The sequence below is a fragment of the Oreochromis niloticus genome, linkage group LG16, assembly GCF_001858045.2.
Source record: "Oreochromis niloticus isolate F11D_XX linkage group LG16, O_niloticus_UMD_NMBU, whole genome shotgun sequence".
In the NCBI taxonomy this organism is placed as follows: domain Eukaryota; kingdom Metazoa; phylum Chordata; class Actinopteri; order Cichliformes; family Cichlidae; genus Oreochromis; species Oreochromis niloticus.
In genome coordinates this window covers 1,812,350-1,830,524 of record NC_031987.2, presented here as the reverse complement: position 1 = coordinate 1,830,524, position 18,175 = coordinate 1,812,350, and the positions used below count along the sequence as shown (strand labels likewise).

The 18,175-nt window shown below is 43.2% G+C and overlaps 1 protein-coding gene across 7 annotated transcripts in view; it reads left to right on the top strand.

Annotated features, from left to right (window-relative positions):
• The window catches only part of lrp1bb (low density lipoprotein receptor-related protein 1Bb), a 255,940-nt gene that overhangs the window by 214,880 nt on the left and 22,885 nt on the right, over positions 1-18,175 (top strand). For 5 of the 7 annotated variants that reach the window (XM_019353129.2, XM_019353128.2, XM_025903733.1 and 2 more), the window contains 17 exons: positions 143-236; positions 419-535; positions 1,042-1,161; positions 1,975-2,094; positions 4,991-5,107; positions 7,563-7,669; positions 11,590-11,722; positions 12,055-12,161; positions 13,063-13,195; positions 13,543-13,665; positions 13,856-13,978; positions 15,166-15,309; positions 15,553-15,687; positions 16,276-16,395; positions 16,488-16,729; positions 16,921-17,144; positions 17,605-17,711. In XM_019353129.2, the coding sequence (XP_019208674.1) occupies positions 143-236; positions 419-535; positions 1,042-1,161; positions 1,975-2,094; positions 4,991-5,107; positions 7,563-7,669; positions 11,590-11,722; positions 12,055-12,161; positions 13,063-13,195; positions 13,543-13,665; positions 13,856-13,978; positions 15,166-15,309; positions 15,553-15,687; positions 16,276-16,395; positions 16,488-16,729; positions 16,921-17,144; positions 17,605-17,711 (2,266 nt within the window). The remainder of the gene's footprint in view (positions 1-142; positions 237-418; positions 536-1,041; positions 1,162-1,974; positions 2,095-4,990; positions 5,108-7,562; positions 7,670-11,589; positions 11,723-12,054; positions 12,162-13,062; positions 13,196-13,542; positions 13,666-13,855; positions 13,979-15,165; positions 15,310-15,552; positions 15,688-16,275; positions 16,396-16,487; positions 16,730-16,920; positions 17,145-17,604; positions 17,712-18,175) is intronic. The other 2 variants (XM_025903732.1, XM_025903731.1) reach the window with 2 other exon arrangements.

Here is an 18,175-nt window from a genome sequence, read left to right as displayed (position 1 = left end):
GAAGACAAATTGCCTGACTCTCGTAAGCTTCCCTCTTCGAACATGCACCTCAGGGCCGAGGAAACGTCTGCGTATTGATTTCAACTCTGAAGCTTTGAAGAGCCGACTGACTTTAAGCTCTGTGTTGTTTTGATTTTGAAAGTTCCGCTGCGGCACAGATGAGTGCATCCCTTTCTGGTGGAAGTGCGACACCGTGGATGACTGTGGGGACGGCTCCGATGAACCCGCCGACTGCCGTGAGTGCCGTGCTGTTTCAAGGTTGCTTTAGAGCCGCACTAAACCAGAGGAAGCCAACCTCATTATTTTAGTGAGCTTTCAGCAATAGCAACATTGATTTGGGAGTAAGGACACTCGGGTCACTGAGGCTGCTACAGTTAAACTGTTACTGTATATGGACTGAACCATATTTCCTCAACAGCTGAATTCAAATGTCAGCCTGGGCGTTTTCAGTGTGGCACCGGCCTTTGTGCTCTTCCACCCTTCATCTGTGACGGAGAGAACGACTGTGGCGACAACACAGATGAAGCTAACTGTGGTAAGGATGGAAACGGCGCTCCTGTGTCGCTCGTTACCAAGCAGCATTTTTTCCTTTCTGTTATTTGCTGGCATTTCTTGGCTAGTACTTATTAGCACTGAAATAATGACTTAATCAGGCGATTAGTTTAGTCGGTCACCAGAAAATTAATTAAAACTATTGTGATAAATTGTTCATTATTTGTTAATAGGAATTTCAGGCCACTGCTGGGTTCAGCCTCACAGTTGTTGTAATTCTGTTTTTCTTCTTCCGTTTGTAAATTGAGTATGTTTGTGTTTTGCATTGTTGACAAACAAACGTTTGTCACCATCAGCTTGTGTCGTTTTATAGACTAAATTATTAATAAAATCACTTTTTTACGGCGGTACTTCAAAATCTTTGCTTCATAATTAAAGACGTTTTGATAAACTGAGCTGTTGTCTGCTGAGTTACTGCCCGTCAGTCTGAAACTGAGGTTTCGCTTTGCTTAATTCGTACTTCTTGCTTCTTTCTTTGCTCTAATTCAGAGACGTACATCTGCCTGTCGGGCCAGTTCAAGTGCACAGGCAAACAGAAGTGCATCCCTCTTAACCTGCGCTGCAACGGCCAGGACGACTGTGGCGACGGAGAGGATGAGACAGACTGCCGTGAGGCTCAGCGTTATTATGTTTAGACTCATTGTCTTGAATGGCTTAATTAGGATGTTAGACTGAGGGAAGCTTACGTGCATCCCTCACTTGATCAGCGTCCTAACGCTGCAGAAACAAGCTGAAAAACAAGACGATTTAAGGATTTTGGCGTCTCTGTTTCAGAGGTATAATTTAACTGATTACAAAAATCACTTTAATTGTGCTTTTTTCAGTGCGGTTAGTGTATTTCTGTGCTTGGACAGAATATATGAAGCCATTAACTTCACATAGTCTGCATTAAGTATTCCACAGACAACCCTTGTTATGACCTGTTTCTGTGAAAAGGGATTAGATATTGAATCACGCAGAGGATAAGAAGAGATTTTCTCTGCAGTGATGTAACTCATCAGAATATCATACCCTATTCAACTCTTTCAGATTGCCACATTTGTCTTGCATGTGATTGCAGGAGGGGTGGGGGGTGGAGGGGGGAGGAGGGGGAGAAATGCAAGAAAGTCAGGAGGAGAAAGAGAGACTTAATGAAAGTGAAGCTAATTACTTTCAGGCCTTTCTTAGACTTCCAGCGTGATTGGATGTGGTTTTGAATACTCTTTTGTGAGGAACGCGACACCGCTGAAATTAAAATGCCATTTGAAACAATGTCAGGCTCTATAACAAGAGGCTGCTGCTACCTCGCTAGATTGAAAATGTGTGTGAAGGAGATGTTATTGAAGCACTGCATTTTTCCCCTTTTCTGCAGCTTTTTCTACAAATATAATATGATGTCCGGATTACTTTCTTCTTTTTCACACGACTTCATTCCCTCCGTAGCTGAAAGCACCTGCTCCCCAGACCAGTTCCAGTGCAAAGCCTCCATGCACTGCATTTCCAAACTGTGGGTTTGTGATGAGGACCCTGACTGTGCAGATGGGTCAGACGAGGCGGACTGTGGTGAGTTAACCAGAATCCCCTCTTTCTCCGTTAAAGGTGGCAGAATTCGTTTTTCACTCGGCCTCGCTCGCTCTCACTCGCTGCTTCTAGTTCTTTCTTTTTTTTTACTCGGGCCGAGCGAGAAAGACGGCCGTGCCTGTTGTTAGTAAGAGCTGAGCATCACGACCTCGGCGTGCCCGACGTTCCTCGTGAATATTAGCACACAATTACAAAATCAAAGTGAGTGTCTTGTCAGTGGCGTGCTGGAAGCCCAGGGCAGGGCTGGGGCAGGTGAAAGCACCGCTGTGAAATCTGCATGACGTGCGTCTGAAAGAGGAAATAAATGAAAAACCAGAAACGGTGCTTCTGAAATGATCGAAGATTAAACATTTGTTTCCTCGTGACAGATGATGAAAGCTGACAGCTGCTCTTTTAGCCGTGTTTTGTCTGCACTGGGATGCATCTTTCTTATTCATCTCATCGCTTTTGTCTCAGAATCTTAATCAATCACGACTCGTCTCCCTTTTGAGGGAAATGATAATCAGTTCTCATCAAGCTTTTAATTTAATTTGCAGATCTGAAAGGACGGCGTTGTGTTCCATTTTAAACCGTGAGTGAATAATAGACATCAATAAAACGACAAAATAAAATCTTTGCTGTCATATAAACTTGAAATTGAGCTACTGTCAATCTGTCAAATGCCATCCTGGGAACAGTTCCCTGTAAAAGCTATGATATTTTCCTGTTTTACAACTCCACCAGTCCTCACGGTGACCTCATGAAACAGACTAATGTGGGTTTGAGGCGTTGCTCCCGTCTGCGGAGCGTTACGGCGGGATTTACAGTGACCTGCCGGAGTTTGTTTTGTGCTTTCACTTAGGATGGAGGCTGGATGTGAGGCTCATTCAAATCTTTGTGCTGACAATAAGTGTGTTACTACTTGGAGTAATGCCTAAAATGCAAATTCTCCATTTAAATGATTCACCTAACAGCCAGTGTTCACTTTGAATTCACTATAAAATATGTGAAAGGAGGAATTGTCTGCGATGATCTATAAATTCATCTGCACAGCTGCTTTGCGAAGCATGAAAAGCTTCTCATTCACTGCAGCAGCAGCAGCAGCAGCGTCCGTCGGGCCATCTGAAGGCAGCTGGACGCGTCTGCTGATAAATCTGCGCTGTGTGATTGTAGAGGGGCCTCGCCAGAGCACGCTGTCATTATGCACAACCGTCTGTGTTTACCTTTATTAAATTATATGTAAATGACACCAGCCTGCTACAAAGCTCCCAGTTCAGGAGCACACACAGCAGAGATGGCTTCTCATGGCTGCATTTATGTTTTTCATACATATACAAGTTAAATAAAACTGCACCATCTGCCTCTGGCTGCAGCTCTGAAATGCTGCGTATTGCATCATTTCCTGTATTACGGCCGTATCCCTGCGATGACACAGGTGATTGGCCTGGATGAGAGTGAACTGTTTATCCTCCTCTTCATCATGCCTTCGTGCTTCGACGTGCGATGCCTCAAACGCTCCGCAGCAGATTGTAATTACAGTTCGTTTCATTTCCAGCTTTTCTGCTTTTCATGTCAGCTTGAGAACTCCCTGAAGTAATGCCCAATTAATGTTTTGCCACTTTGTATACTTCACTGATGGCTTTAACCTCTCAGCCTGTATTACCTGCCCCTCGGTGTCACCTGAACACTTTTCACCACTTCAGAGCGCGCGGTGGGCACCATCCTACTCAGCAGCTAATGTAATTTCACTTTGAATTACCTCAGACTTTTTAAGGAAGTTTTGCTTGTTAACTTGGTAATGAGCTTGACTTAACAGGGAAATATAGCTTTTTTCCTCGTGTCACATCTTTTATGTGCTGTAAGTGACTGAGCCACTTCCTAATGAATGGCTGCCTTGTGTCCTCTGCTGCTGCACTCAGCTTTCCCTCCTGATTCTCTCCTCCTGCTGTCGTGTTGGAAAGAGATCCAGGCAGAATGTGCCACCCTCCTCTTTTGACACATCTCTTCCCTAACTGATAACAGCGTTACCTTGGCCATTATCCCTGACGATGTCTGCACAGAAATGACTTTTTAAAAAGAAGCTCTCGGTTTGACTTTGCAGAGCCATTCTGAGGAAGCATTATTGGAGGAAATGTCAGCGCATCTGTTCTTCTTTTAAAAATAAATGCAGATATTTTGAGTAATTTTACTTTGGCCATTAAGGTTTAACAGCTGGACGTCTGCTTTCATTTCAGCCTCAAACTCTCAGCCCTCCATCGTTTCTGAAACAGCAGCCGCGAGCTGCTCTTCATATAAACAAACGCGCACAGAGTCTTTCCAAAAACCAACACAAAAGTAAATGAAAAAAGAGTCAACACTCGGTTGAACTCTCAAAGGCTGTTTATTGCGTGTGTGGGAGGCATTTTAAGCCTCACCTCTGAATTGTTTCCCTATCTTTGAATATTTCAGTGACTTCCTGCTGAGACGTTTCATGACGAAAAAAACCTGTGGATCCGTTTCCTCTCTGCTCTGGTGAAATGAGTGTTTGTATCCAGAGCAATGTCGAAGCTTCTGACAGATTTGAACATATCAGATTCAGTCTTGGCTCGTGTTACGTCTCAGAGGAACTGAAACATGGCGAGTTTGGTTTCCCACTAAAGCCGCGTCGTTCAGCAGCTGTCGCTGGTGTTTTCTCAAAGAACGCTCGGTTTTGCCAACTTCCTGTCACACGTTTGTTGGGATTGGAGGCACAGTCAGGTACGTTCGCCTCTTGAGTGCGCACCGTGATTTGAACTCCGTGTCGGGAAACCCAGAGGAAGCCGTGATTGCAGGCTGAAAATGTGATAGCGAGCACAGTATTAATATTCATGCTCTTTGAAGCCATTTTCATCTTGGTGTTTGTTTGCTCCCGACGAAAAAGATGAAAAGACCTGTGGACCTCATGAATTCCGCTGCGAGAATAACAACTGCATCCCCGACCACTGGAGGTGTGACAGCCAGAACGACTGTGGAGACAACTCAGACGAGGAGAACTGCAGTGAGTACCTGACCGCTTCCCTTCAGTTACAGCACTTTAGTTTTCCAGTTTCACAGCTAAGATCGTGAACATTTACTACAGAATAGTAACTTAATGTTAAAATGAATTTGAATCATCTGATTGTACGAGTAGCACACAAACAGCTGTAGCTTCGACTGACTGAGAAGCTAAGTGAGCCTGCGCGCTAACAACGTCTTCCACAGCTAAGCTGTGCTTTCAGGTGTGCCAGAGGTCAAAATGAAAGTGTGCAATGCAAAGATGTCCTCTCCTTTAAATGAAAGCATGACTGTTGTTGCTCAGTCTGCTCCACGTTGGTATAAATCATGGCTTTGATGTCAACTACTTTTTTTGGATGTCAGAAGAAGAATTATGGCGATGCTGGAAAAGCCTACAGAAGCATTTCAAAGACCCGGGTGTTCATCAATCCATATTAGCACCAACTGTCTCCTCGTGGCAGAGTTTCAGGAGTACTCTCGCTAGTAGCAGGCTTCCTGCAAAGATCATACCGACAGCACAACATGCAAGCTGGAAACTTGTGAAAAAGACATCGAGAGAAACATCAGAATACCTGCAGACAGTTCTACAGGTATTAAATCTTTATCCCGTTATGAGGAAACAATAAAGGAAATGACAGAGCCATGAAGGAACCTCAGGCACATCTAAAGTTCCCAAAAGGACAGAGCTGGAGAGGCGGTGTTCTTCAGGCAGGTCACACAGGAATTCAGAGCTGCTATTAAAGTTTAAAACAAAGAAAAACCGCTGCACAAATAATAAAATCTGACCTGTGGAGCAGGTTTGTGGGCAGCTTTGCTTCCTGATGACCATCGAGAAGCTTGAAGGAATTTTGTAATCCACGAGAGGAGCAACTCGAATGAGCAGGACGCTGAGCAGACGGACGAGGACCCCGCACATCTCCCAGAGGTCATTCATCAGCAGCGGTTTTAAAGCTCGAAATTGCAAAATGGAAATATATTGAGGACGTTGTCCTCTCACAGTCAGCTGTTCGAGTTCATCGATCTCCTTCTGCACTCAGAGAAAATGCTTCTGTCTGTAATCTAAGATTTCTCTGTGTGTGAGAGTGAGAGCACACTTTTATTTTCTATTATCACAGTGACAAAGTGAACTAAATGACAGGAGTTGGTTGCCCGTCCAGTTCTCGTATGGTCTGCTGCCACAGGGGCTTGACCTTAACCCGAGGTGTCGTGGAATGACCTGTCCTCATCCTTCGCTGTGTGGATTGTAGGTTTAGAGGATCCAGACGCAGGAGGCAGAGAACTCTGACAACAGCTCACAAAACTCCCAGAAGCACAAAGTCCAAAAACACAATAAACATTATAATCCAGAAGGAGTAAACTCTCACAGCCTGGGATCAAATCCAAAGAAAGGCACAGAGACCTGCACAAACACCAAGCAGCACATGCAGAGAATGCAACCAAGCACAAAGAAAAGGCAGGACTATATATCCTGAGGGCTAACTGGGACAGTGACACCTGTAGAGAGCTATTTGGGACCAGTACACCAGTACCAGCTGTCTGTACTGGAGCCTCATATGAAGATCAGAGCTCGTTTGAATCCCAGACGGTCACTTTACACGGATATTCAGAAGAAATGCAGTTATCTGGGGACACCTGACTGCTGCTCCCGGTGACTCATCCAGCCCTCTGTCCAACACACACACATGCAAACCATCCAGGCCCATCTCAGGAAGCTCTTATTATCTGTGCTGTTTCTCTGTGAGCCACACGTTCTTTCTTCTTTTTGTTTGTTTGGATATTCATCATCACTTTTGGGAGAAAACTTTTTATTTACGTTTGATGCCGGAAACCCAGCTTGTTAAATTTCCTGGTGTCTGCCTGTGTGAGGGGAACGCTTTTGTCTGCACATTATATGTGCGCCTCTGCTGAGTGTGCATAATGTATGTGATTTATTAGATGCTTATTCTCCATACCTATTAATGTCACTTAAAATGCAAATAAAAGCCAGTCAAGTGTTGGACGGTGCAGAATTAAACAGGTGGACTCAGAGACAATAGAGAGGCTGCAAATCAGATTTTGCTGCAATGCCTGCTGGGAGTCTGGGTTACAGCACGCCCAGAGTTAGCTAACAGTCCACGATAACAGGGGGAGGGCCCAGGCGGAGGATCTGATGCAGCTGTTTAGCTGCGTCCTAATATCGTCCTCGGGGACGGACTTGCACTAAATGGCAAATAGGAGATTTTTGGCTTCAGAGAGCGCGCTGCTTGTTGTCAGAGTAGAAATGAATGTATTTACATCTTGATCAGATTTGCCAGTTCATCCACTTCTAATACAAAATGACTCTAATTAGATAAAACGGTGGTTTTGCTGAGGCATTAGCGTGTGATCCTAAACACGGAGCGTTTGGCTGATGACAGTTTGCTGAGAGTGACGCTGGGGAAAGAATCACATGGTTGATTTTGTGTCTTTCTCCTACTCAGAGCCCGTCACCTGTAACCACAAGGACTTTGCCTGTGCCAACGGCGACTGCATCTCCTCCCGGTTCCGCTGTGACGGGGACTACGACTGCTTGGATAATTCAGATGAGGTTTATATGAACCTTTATTAGTAAACATTAATATATTTAGTTTGTTTTCTTTTTGCTGTTCATAAAATGAGGAAATATTAGTTTTAATCTGTGGGGCCAACAACCCAATACAGGAAGTCAGGATCAGCTGTTAAAAAAGTCCCAACCCTGATCCTGTGGGTGTTACCCAGCAGGCAGTGCAACGCTGATACACCTGGTTATATTCTGATCAGTATTAAGCATAATTAACTATCAGCACAGTCACATGTTAATTATGAATTTAACCATTACAATCTTTAGTGATGGGCTGTTGACACATTTCCAGACTTTCCTACATTCCTGTGGCCACCCACACACACCTGCCAAGGTCAAAGCTGGACCGCGTCTACACACACAAACTCATCTACATTATCACACTAATCACACCTGTACTTTGATTATATCTCAGCAAAGATGGAAAAGCTCATTTTTAACACATAAGGCTGGATGTTCAGACGATTTTGTCACAGTCTGGTTGAGGCAGACTATGCGGAGTGTGAAGAGTGGACCCAAACAAAGCGTGCAAACAGACTTAATATGAACTGAAAGCAGCTGGTAAACAGCACAAAACCGAAAGGCAAAGCTAACAATAACATAAACTGGGTGAGCTAAATATAAAAACCCTAGAACAAGAACAGGAACCCAGAAATCTGAAGACCTGACATGAATCTGTAAACCTGGAAACAAAGCAGACGATCAGACGAGGAACGAGTGGAAACACACAGACTAAACACACACAGGAGGTGATGACGTGGAAACACACGGGGAAACAGCTGATTAGAATAAACATAATGACGCCACAGGGGAGTGAAACTAAACACAACGAACATGGGACACCAGACCCCTTCAAAATAAAACAGGAAACATAATGAGACACAGACATGAAACATGTGAAGGGCGAGGGAGACGTAAACACAGGGGGTGAAGAAGAAACAGTGACCTGTAACAGCAACCTCGGCATAATAGAAATGAACTCAGAGAACCTGATGAACTTAAACAGAAACCATAAACATCAAAATATATAAAAACTCAAAACGCTGGGTCAGATGAAGCAGGATCGTGACACTTTTACTCTGAGATGTGAAAGCCGGAGGGACTTTAACCTCTCTGTCCCTCTGCTCTCGACATTAGAAACTGACTAATATGTGCATATTGTTAGGAGGCCTGGGTCGTTGACCCAGGGTTTTTGAGTTTGTTATATTATTTATAATTTCTAGTCTTTGGTTTCTTTGAGTTCTGTCTTATGGTTTTTGTCTCTGTCGTCTCTAGTTGCTCTGTCTCCCCTGTCAGCTGTATCCCCTTGTCTAGTTCGCGTCTCTGTGTATCCTTAGTTGCTATATCCCCGTGTCCAGTCAGTCTGTGTCTGTAAGTTCAGTCTGTGTTGTGTTTCCTGTTTTACTTTGAAGGTCTCTGTCTTTTCTCAGTGTGTTCAGTTTACGCTTCTTTGTCTCGTTAGTCCTGATTTGCCCCAGCTGTGTTTCCCTCCTGTTGCCCATTCCCTGATTACTCCCTCTGCGTATTTAAGCCCTGTGTTTTCCTGTGCTCTCTGTCGCGTTCTACCGTTTACTATGCTGTGTGTTCTGTTAGTCCTCTGGTTTAAGTTTATTTTGATTTTTTCCAGTCATGTTATGTTACCCCTTTTTGAGTTCAGTATTAAAGCTGTTTTGAGTTCACCTTTGGTCTCCGGAGTCTGCACCTTGGGTCCTATTCCTGTCTGCACACAGCCTGCACCTAACACATATTTGCAAATGAATAATCGCATGTTTGGCTATTTTTGGCTAAACTGCATTGGTCAGTTACATGTTTTTAAAGTTATTAGAAGTTTATGTCACTTGTTTTAATTGACTTTTAAGATGCGAGCATATGAGGACTGATTCTCTGTTCACTTTATTTCCAGCTGTAGTTTTGTTAGCCGCCTGGTTTACTGCTGACTCTAAACTTTAAAGGACACCTGCAGTGAAACCTTTATTACACAGCAATAACATCTGGTAGTAATTACTAACTCTACCACATATATAGAGCTCATCAGCCATGCATCAAACACAGTTTTAGCACAAAAACCAATTAAATCAATAAACACACATTTACTGTATTATTTACCATAATAGTGTAATTACATTACACCAGGCATTATTAATTATCAGTTCATGTTCAACGGTTATTATAAATTGTGCTGCTAACGAGGCGTGAGTGGGTTCTATCATATCAGTGTTAGCTAATGCTGTCAAATGATGGAGGTCAATAATAAGTCAAATAAAAATTACAGGTCACATAAATGTGCTATTGTAGACACACAAAAGGACATAGAGAGGCTTAACGCGTACAAATCACAGTGTACATGAGCCAAATTATAGCATATGGATAGTGTAATTTACTCTGCAATTGATCCCTTGAAAATGTCTGTCACTATCTGAGCGTGCAGCACAAGCACACATTAAATATCCAAATTGGAAAAGAGAACTGAAATTAGATGGCTATGTTGGCGCCTGCAAAGAAAATAATCCCATTGTGGGCATAATTCACCGCGCTGATCCAAATCTCCTCGTCATGGTTGCTATATTCCAAAACAATGCTGGACAGGAAGCATCGCCATGATGAATTGTTGCACCTTCAAGTACATTAGTGCATGAAATGCCTCGTATTCGTTTCCTTTTGTAAATCCTAATCCCCGTGCCTTTCAGCAGCACAAAGACTGTTTTGTCCATAAAGATGCTTCATGTCTCAAATTTCTGTCAGAATTTTTCACTCTGGTAATGTGTGAAGAACTTAAATGTGGCTTTATCTGGCATTTCATGGCGTAAAGAGATTTCTGTGGGATTCACATAAAAATGCCCCATCAGTGATAACGATGCATAATTCAAGGACAAAGCCTTGTTATTACCATTCATTATTCCTGTTAATTTATTGCTCTGTTCAACATTTGCACAGCAATTTTTACATATAATCCTCCTCCATGCAAACCAGTGCAACCCTAATTAACCCTTTATTATGTGGCTCCCCGGCACCAGCTTTGTGGGTCAGTGCAGTCAAATAGTTTGAGGAGAGAAAGTTTCCTTTCAATCAGCAGTTCTTATTAAACTCAGTCATTCACAGGAGCCATTGTGTGGCTCGGTGCCCACCTGTGTTTACATAAATGTGGGGAAGAACAATGTTGGCTGCATTCATGCTGGATTCAATGCATCATGAAGTTTAGCTGCTTTTAAGAAAAGTGCATGCATTTATTTTCAGTCCCAACGGGGCAAACCTCTGAGGCTTTATTTCTGTTTTTATTTCTTTCTTATTGGGAGAGGCTGCCGGCTGCTTTGGAATCAATGTAAATCATTTTTTAAACACTTTATAAAAAGCAAGGCCTCTTCACCTGTTGGTCCCTTTCAAGCCTCACTGAGCACTAGACTTTGCTCTGGAAAGCGTGTTTAACAGCGGTTACATCATTAGTTTGTAATGGACTGCATTTATACGGCGCTTTGTAGTCATATCGATCACTTAAAGTGCTCTGCACTATAAACCGCATGCACTTTTAAACAGCTCTTTTCTAAAACCACACGTGTAGTCCTCACTCTGTGCTCACAGACGCAGTTTGAAGACGTGGTTCGCCTCCTGAGCCACAGCGTGCACGTGGCGTCGGGGACGCTGCACAGTGTAGGTCCGTTTGTGTTCATGTGAACATTTCTCTTCATCACTGCGTTTGTCAGCCCTTCGTTACTTCCTTCATTGTGACCGATTGTGACAACATCCTCTGCGTAAGCTGTTTTAGCATCCTGTGTGCTACGTTGTGGATTATGTATGATGCTGTTTCTGTTTCCGCTCAGCAGGGGGGCGGTCCTTACAGGAAGCACTCAGGCTGCTAGACGTTGGACATGTAGGTGTCCGTGTCCTTGATGTCTCTCTGTATTTAATTGCAGAAAGGCTGTGAGGCACACTGCTCTGATGACCAGTTTCGCTGTCACAACAACCTGTGCATCTCGATAAAGTGGATGTGTGATGGCCAGGAAGATTGCAAGATGGGTGAAGATGAAAAAAACTGCCAGGAAACAGGTGAAGAAATCTGCCACCACACACTGAACGACAGAGCCGTCCTCTTGTGCAACCTGTGTTGTCGACAATATTGTTTGTATTGCAAGCGTGAAGAATTCAATTTATAGTTATTATTCTTTTGTAGGTCAAAGAAACGTTTTATTTTCACTGTGAATAGTTCAGAGAAGCGCTGAGTGTACTCTGTGAGGTCATTGCTGTCTCCAACCAACAACAGTCTCACAGATCCACCTGTGACTGGAGGAAACTCAAACTCTGATCGTGGCTGAATCACATGTGTGTTACAAACTTCATCTCTGTGAGTCGTCCCTGTAACACACTCTTCCCTTCTGTAGTTGTGCCGTCCTGCTCGGTCAACGAGTACGTGTGCACGAGCGGCGGCTGCGTGTCGGCCAGCCTGCGCTGTGACGGACACGACAACTGCCTGGACGGCTCGGATGAGGTCAGACAATCCACCTTAAACTGTAGTAATATGGTGTTGCAGTAAGTAATCAGAAAGCTGCTTTTCGTGCATGAACCGAGGACCAATCAGTGCTTTTTGTAGACGTGATGGTTTGTGGTGTTTGTGTGAAATGAGCTGAACTCATCTTAGAACAAACCAATGGTTTAGCTGACGTCTCATCTCACGTGTGGGAAAACATTTGGAAAATATGCTCTTTCAGCTTTTCTGAAGCATTTTGCCATCACATTTTTTAAAAAGCCCCATTTTTGTACCGTTTCTAACAACATTAAATATTTTCAAATCATTAGACTCTTTTTTAAAATTTTGATTTTATCGTTTCCCAGTTTGTGGATGAAAGTCGGCCGTAAAGATGAAGATAAACAAACACGCAGAGAAAAAGAGTGAATGGTGTCTTTATGAGTTATGGAACAGAGAGAAAGACTAAAACTCATGATGTATTTTTATGTTTTTTAACTCTCTTACTTCTTTGTTCTGGAGTGAAATGATTGAAGCCTTTAATATTTCCATCTGTGCTTCCAGGAAATGTAAGTCTGTCTGTGTTTGTGTGCAGTCAGATGACATAAACGCTCTCAGTGATGACTTTGTCACAGTGTGGCATACGTGTGACCTTTTCCCAGTTTTATCCTTGAGGGTTTGGTGCGCTCATTAAGGAACGCATGTTAAGAGATATTCCATGATTGTATACGGAGTTGTGCATATGTTAGGTCGAGGTCCTCGAGATAAAAAGGATCCCAAACTAAAGACATGTAGCATCCTTTGTGCTCGTGTGGCTCCCTGGGGTGATAAAGCATTAGCCTTCATGGTTCTGCAGTTCTGGCCTTTAATATGTGGAGACGCTGCCTTTGTCCAGTCTTTATGTTGATGAGAGCTTTGCTAACAGATCGGCTGCGTGAAGGAGTGCAGAGAAGACGAGTTCCTGTGTCTGAATCGGGCCCACTGCATCCCTCGGCGCTGGCGCTGCGACGACGTGTTGGACTGCATGGACCACAGCGATGAAGAAAACTGCGGCCAGGGTAGGTGTCAGCGTGACCTCGGTGACAGGTGATGTCTGAAGGTAAAAAAAGTCTCATTTTTCTATATTTGAACAGAGAATTGATGTGAGCGGCTGCTCAGCATTTAATGATAAAAGGGCGAAACGGCAGAGAGGAAGAAGACGAGCTCAGAGACGAGAGACAGACAGGAATAGAAGCAGGCTCTGCTCCTGTTAGTGGGAATGATCCACATTGTCAGGATCATGATGTTATCTGTTATTAGAATCCTGTAATGGGCGATTTATGAGTCCTGCTCTCCTTTGAATGCACTTTTTTTACCGTTGGCGTGTTTGAGGCGCTAAAAGTCTTGTTGCACTGTTCGATTGCAGCAGCCTTCTTCTGCCGAGCTGATGAATTCATTTGCAACAACACCTTATGCAAACTCCACACGTGGGTGTGCGACGGCAAGGATGACTGCGGAGATAACTCTGACGAGGACGTAGACATGTGTGGTGGGTTGAGATGTCACTCACAAGAATTTCCTTTGAAGCAGACGATGCATATTTTATAGACCTCTGCTTTTCGATCTCCCGTGAGGGAATGTTTCATTGTCTTTTCATAAAAGATTTCATGCACTTATTATTTATTTATAGTTTCATTGAAAGACATCTCCATTAGCTGTTTGTGTCTTTTGTCCTCCAGCGAAGCTTCCCTGCCCTCCCACGAGGCCGTTCCGCTGTCGAAACGATCACGTGTGTCTGCGCACGGACCAGGTCTGCAACAAAGTGGACGACTGCGGCGACAACTCGGACGAAGAAGAGTGTGGTGAGCGCAAACCGCACCAGCACGGACCGAATGATGCCTCGAGCAGTATTTGTGTGAAAGTTCAACGACGCTTTATTCATCAAATTAAGTGCAGAAGGTTAAAAGCGCCCCCGGTGCAGCCGTCCTTGATACGCAGCAGCACAAATATCGTTTTGTTCTGTAAGAATGATGATTGGAGTTGGGAGAAAAAGAAGCACCAAGAAGGAAGCAGCGTCCGCTTAGTGACTGTTGAATGACGGAGATTTCTTTTTTCTCTTTTACGTTGTTTGACTAAAATAGCTGAACGTTGAATATTCGTTGAGCACCAGAGGCCCGTTGGTCCTACACGGGTGTGAGGCTGTGTGCTCGTGCAGTGCAAACCTGCAAACACAGGTTTGGAACTTTTGCTCGAGTACCAGGAGTCTAAATGTGCTGCAGATGAATCTGAAAGGCAGAAAAAGGACTGCGACTGCATGTTAAGCGGGAGCCACGTTTGGTGCACTTAACACAGTTTACAATTTATTCCTCCTGATTTTTGTGGTGAAAATGAAAATGCTTTCCAAACACACGAGCGCTGCCAGCCTGTTTCCTCCTCACAGCTTTGTGTGAATAATCACAGAGAGCAGACAGGAAGGAGAGGACACATCTCTGCTCTCCTCCATCACTCGCTCATTTTTCCTGCCCTCCATTCATCTCCCTCTCTGCTTCCATTGATACACTGATCCATCTCCTCCATCACTTCATTACCTCTAAGAATTCTGTGCTTCCGCCCTCTATCCTTCTGTTCAATCTGAGCTTAATCCTATTAATCTCCTCATCCATGGCTTCATCGCAGTATGATATTCTTTATCTCTGTCTGTTATTGGAGGAGGATGGCAAACTTTTTCTTATGTTCTCCGAGGATGAAACCGTTTATTAAAACAAAAGCAAAACGTGTGAAACACGTCAACAAGTTTTAGTGTGAATAATTAACAAATAAAGTCAAAAAGATCTTTCTCTGATTTATTTTAAACACTTGCAAAACTGTTTGCCAGCAAATAAAGAGACTCTGGGTCATCGTTTTATAGAAATCAAAGTAGTAATCCCAGAAAAACGCCGCACTAAACTGACTTCATGATGACTTCGTGTCTTCAGCAAGTCAAACGCAGGTAACTGGATAGGCTGTTTCTCATGAGCTAATGTCGGCTCTCGGTCTGTGTGCACTGAAGCAGAGGTCGTGGCTGGAAGACCTCGGCCCTGTGGGAAGACAGAGTTTTCCTGCAGTAACCGACGCTGCATCCCGATCCAGCTGCAGTGCGACCTGTTCAGTGACTGCGGGGACGGTGGCTCAGATGAGCAAGACTGCAAGGCATGTAAGTACGGCACAAGCAAACACATCAAATGTCACCGCGATGTTATCAGAAAGCGAAGCTATCCCTCATTTTGGACAGAATGTTTTGTTATTTATGTTAATACGTGCGCGCCCGTGCCTGCAGCGTGCTGTGTGCTTTATAAAAGATGGAGATGCTTCTTTGGCTTTTGCACATGAAAGGAGCCCAGCAGGTGTCTCAGATGCACAGGCTGATGTGTAATCAAAGTTCTGCCTTTATTTGTAGTTTCCAGTGGAGATGTATGTGGAAAGAAAACCAATCCGTGTGGAGAGGACGCCATCTGCAACCAGACCAATGCTAATTCTATATGTCAGTGCAAACCTGGCTTCAAGAGGAATCAGAAGACGGGCCAGTGTGAAGGTAACCGTGTATCATGTAGTTTCACTGATTTGTTTTTATGGCCTGGCTTTTAACACACACTGACCGACACAGCCTTAGCTGCTGTTGTTTTTATTGACTATTTTATTTGTTTTTCTATATTTTACTGCATCATTGTTGTGCATTTTATTTACTTCAGTGGCGTTTTACATTGTGAAGCACCTTGTTTGAAAATGTACTTTATAAATAAACTTGAGAGGATTTTACTTACAAAAAATATCAAATGGCTTTTTTTCCTTCTTTTTTGGCTTTTTTGGCTTTTATCATTTGAGCTGCAGATTTGAGTATCTGTTCCTTTAGTTAGCTTAGAGGAAACTGGTCGGCCTGGTTGGTGCCTGTTGCTCATTTTGAGCAGGTATAGTCCTCATAAAAACCTCCAGGTGTCAGCAGGTGAGTTTGTGAGTCAAACCTCAGTAAAACTTTCACAGCTGGGGAAATAAACGGTCTTAAATGGAAACGAATGATGTGACTTTATAACGCGTTTGTAAATATCATACATGCACACAGTTATGTGGGAAAGTGATAACTCTACATGTGCAGCATCATAAATGAGGCTGTACTTTTTTGCAGAGATGAATGAATGTCTGCAGTTTGACGCTTGTCCTCATTACTGCGTGAACACTAAAGGATCCTATAAATGCTCATGCGACCGGAATTTTAAGGAGATCAACGGCAACTGTGTAGCAAGAGGTATGCTAAGAAAACTCAGTGTATCCACTGTGGTGACATGAGTCATTTTAATCAATGGTTTCACTTTTTAACACATGAACGACTCACGGCAGGACCGGAGGAACGAGTGTTCTACGTGTCCAACGATACCGAGATCCGGAGCTTCCTGTATCCCTTTAACCAGAGCCACGGATACAGGCTGCCCACGCACATTGAGGACAATGCTCGAATCATTGGGATGGATGTTCTGTTTCACCACCAAAAGTTTATCTGGGCGACCCAGTTCAACCCTGGTGGGATTTTTTACAAAGACACTCTGGAAAGAAGTCAAAGCAAAACAAATGTCAGAAATATTGTGAGTATTTTTTATTGTATTTTAATTTTTGTGCTTATAAGGAAGAAAATGTAAAAGAAAAATGTGTTTAAAAATAATCCGTGTTTTAGTTTCATCTGCTGCACTGCCATGTCTCACTTTAGAGACAAATTTGAATCAGCGAATGCACGAGCGCCCAGAGCGCCTGACGTTGTGACTCTTATCGGTTGCAGTGCTCAGACTTCCGGCGACCCCGAGATATTTCTGCTGACTGGATTACAGGAAACATTTATTGGACCGATCACTCCCGGATGCACTGGTTTAGTTATTACACAGCCCACTGGACTAAATTACGATATTCCATAAATGTGGGCCAACTTAAAGGACCAAACTGCACCCGCCTGATCACTGATATAGCTGGAGAGCCGTACGCCATTGCTGTCAACCCCACCCGGGGGTAAGTACACACTTACAGAATATTCAACTTCACAGGCTTTTCTGCCAGAGGGCCATTATTTAATCCGGTAATGAGCCGCTGTTTTAGAAAATGTAATCAATTTCACATTACATAATACTCAGTACGCATGTTATTAATTACTCAGCTCAGCAGATTAATGGGTTACATTTCCTCTTACATCACTTAAACTCGCCTGCTCCAACAAAGGTGTTACAACAACAACAAAGCGGCGTACAGCTGTGAAACGTCGCTCTGTTCATGAATCTTTGGTTTTCCTCATCGTCTCAACTTCTGATGCTGTAGTAAAAAATAACCTGTTTACTTTTTAATATTATTATAACTGTAAAACATATTAACTAAAAAATGAGACCAAACACTGCTGGTTGCAGTAGCTGTGATCCCGAGCATGTATTTGTAAAACTAAATGCATTTACAAGAAGCTGATTGTGGTTCCTTACAGAATGATGTACTGGAGCGTAATCGGTGATCATTCTCAGATAGAGGAATCAGCCATGGATGGCTCACTGCGGAGAGTGCTGCTGGAGAAAAACCTGAGGAGACCCACTGGTGGGTCGCTCGTTTATTCCTTTTTCCCTTCACATTGAGTTTTGTTGAACCACATTATTGGAATGTTTTTAAAAAGTTCATCATTAATTTTTGAAGTCGTTTAATGTTGGGAGTTTATGAATGAACTGTGTGCGTTCTGACATGTCTGGTCATACCTGTCCATCAATTATTTAATTAATTATTATATTTAATAACCATTTATATTCCAGGTATTGAAATGATTGAACTATCATAAAAATAAAGACTAAAAAGTAACACAGCTCAGTGTGATTGGGCTGATATATGTACATATACACCAAAGCAGTAAAACACATTTGATGCACAACATGCAAATTCCACATAGCAGAGGTTCAATATAAACACGTGTGTTTGTTATTGAGTCTGATTAAATAACAATATGTAACAATATTGTGTCAACATAAGTAACACTTACACACACAAAGGTGACGTGTTTACTCTCGCCT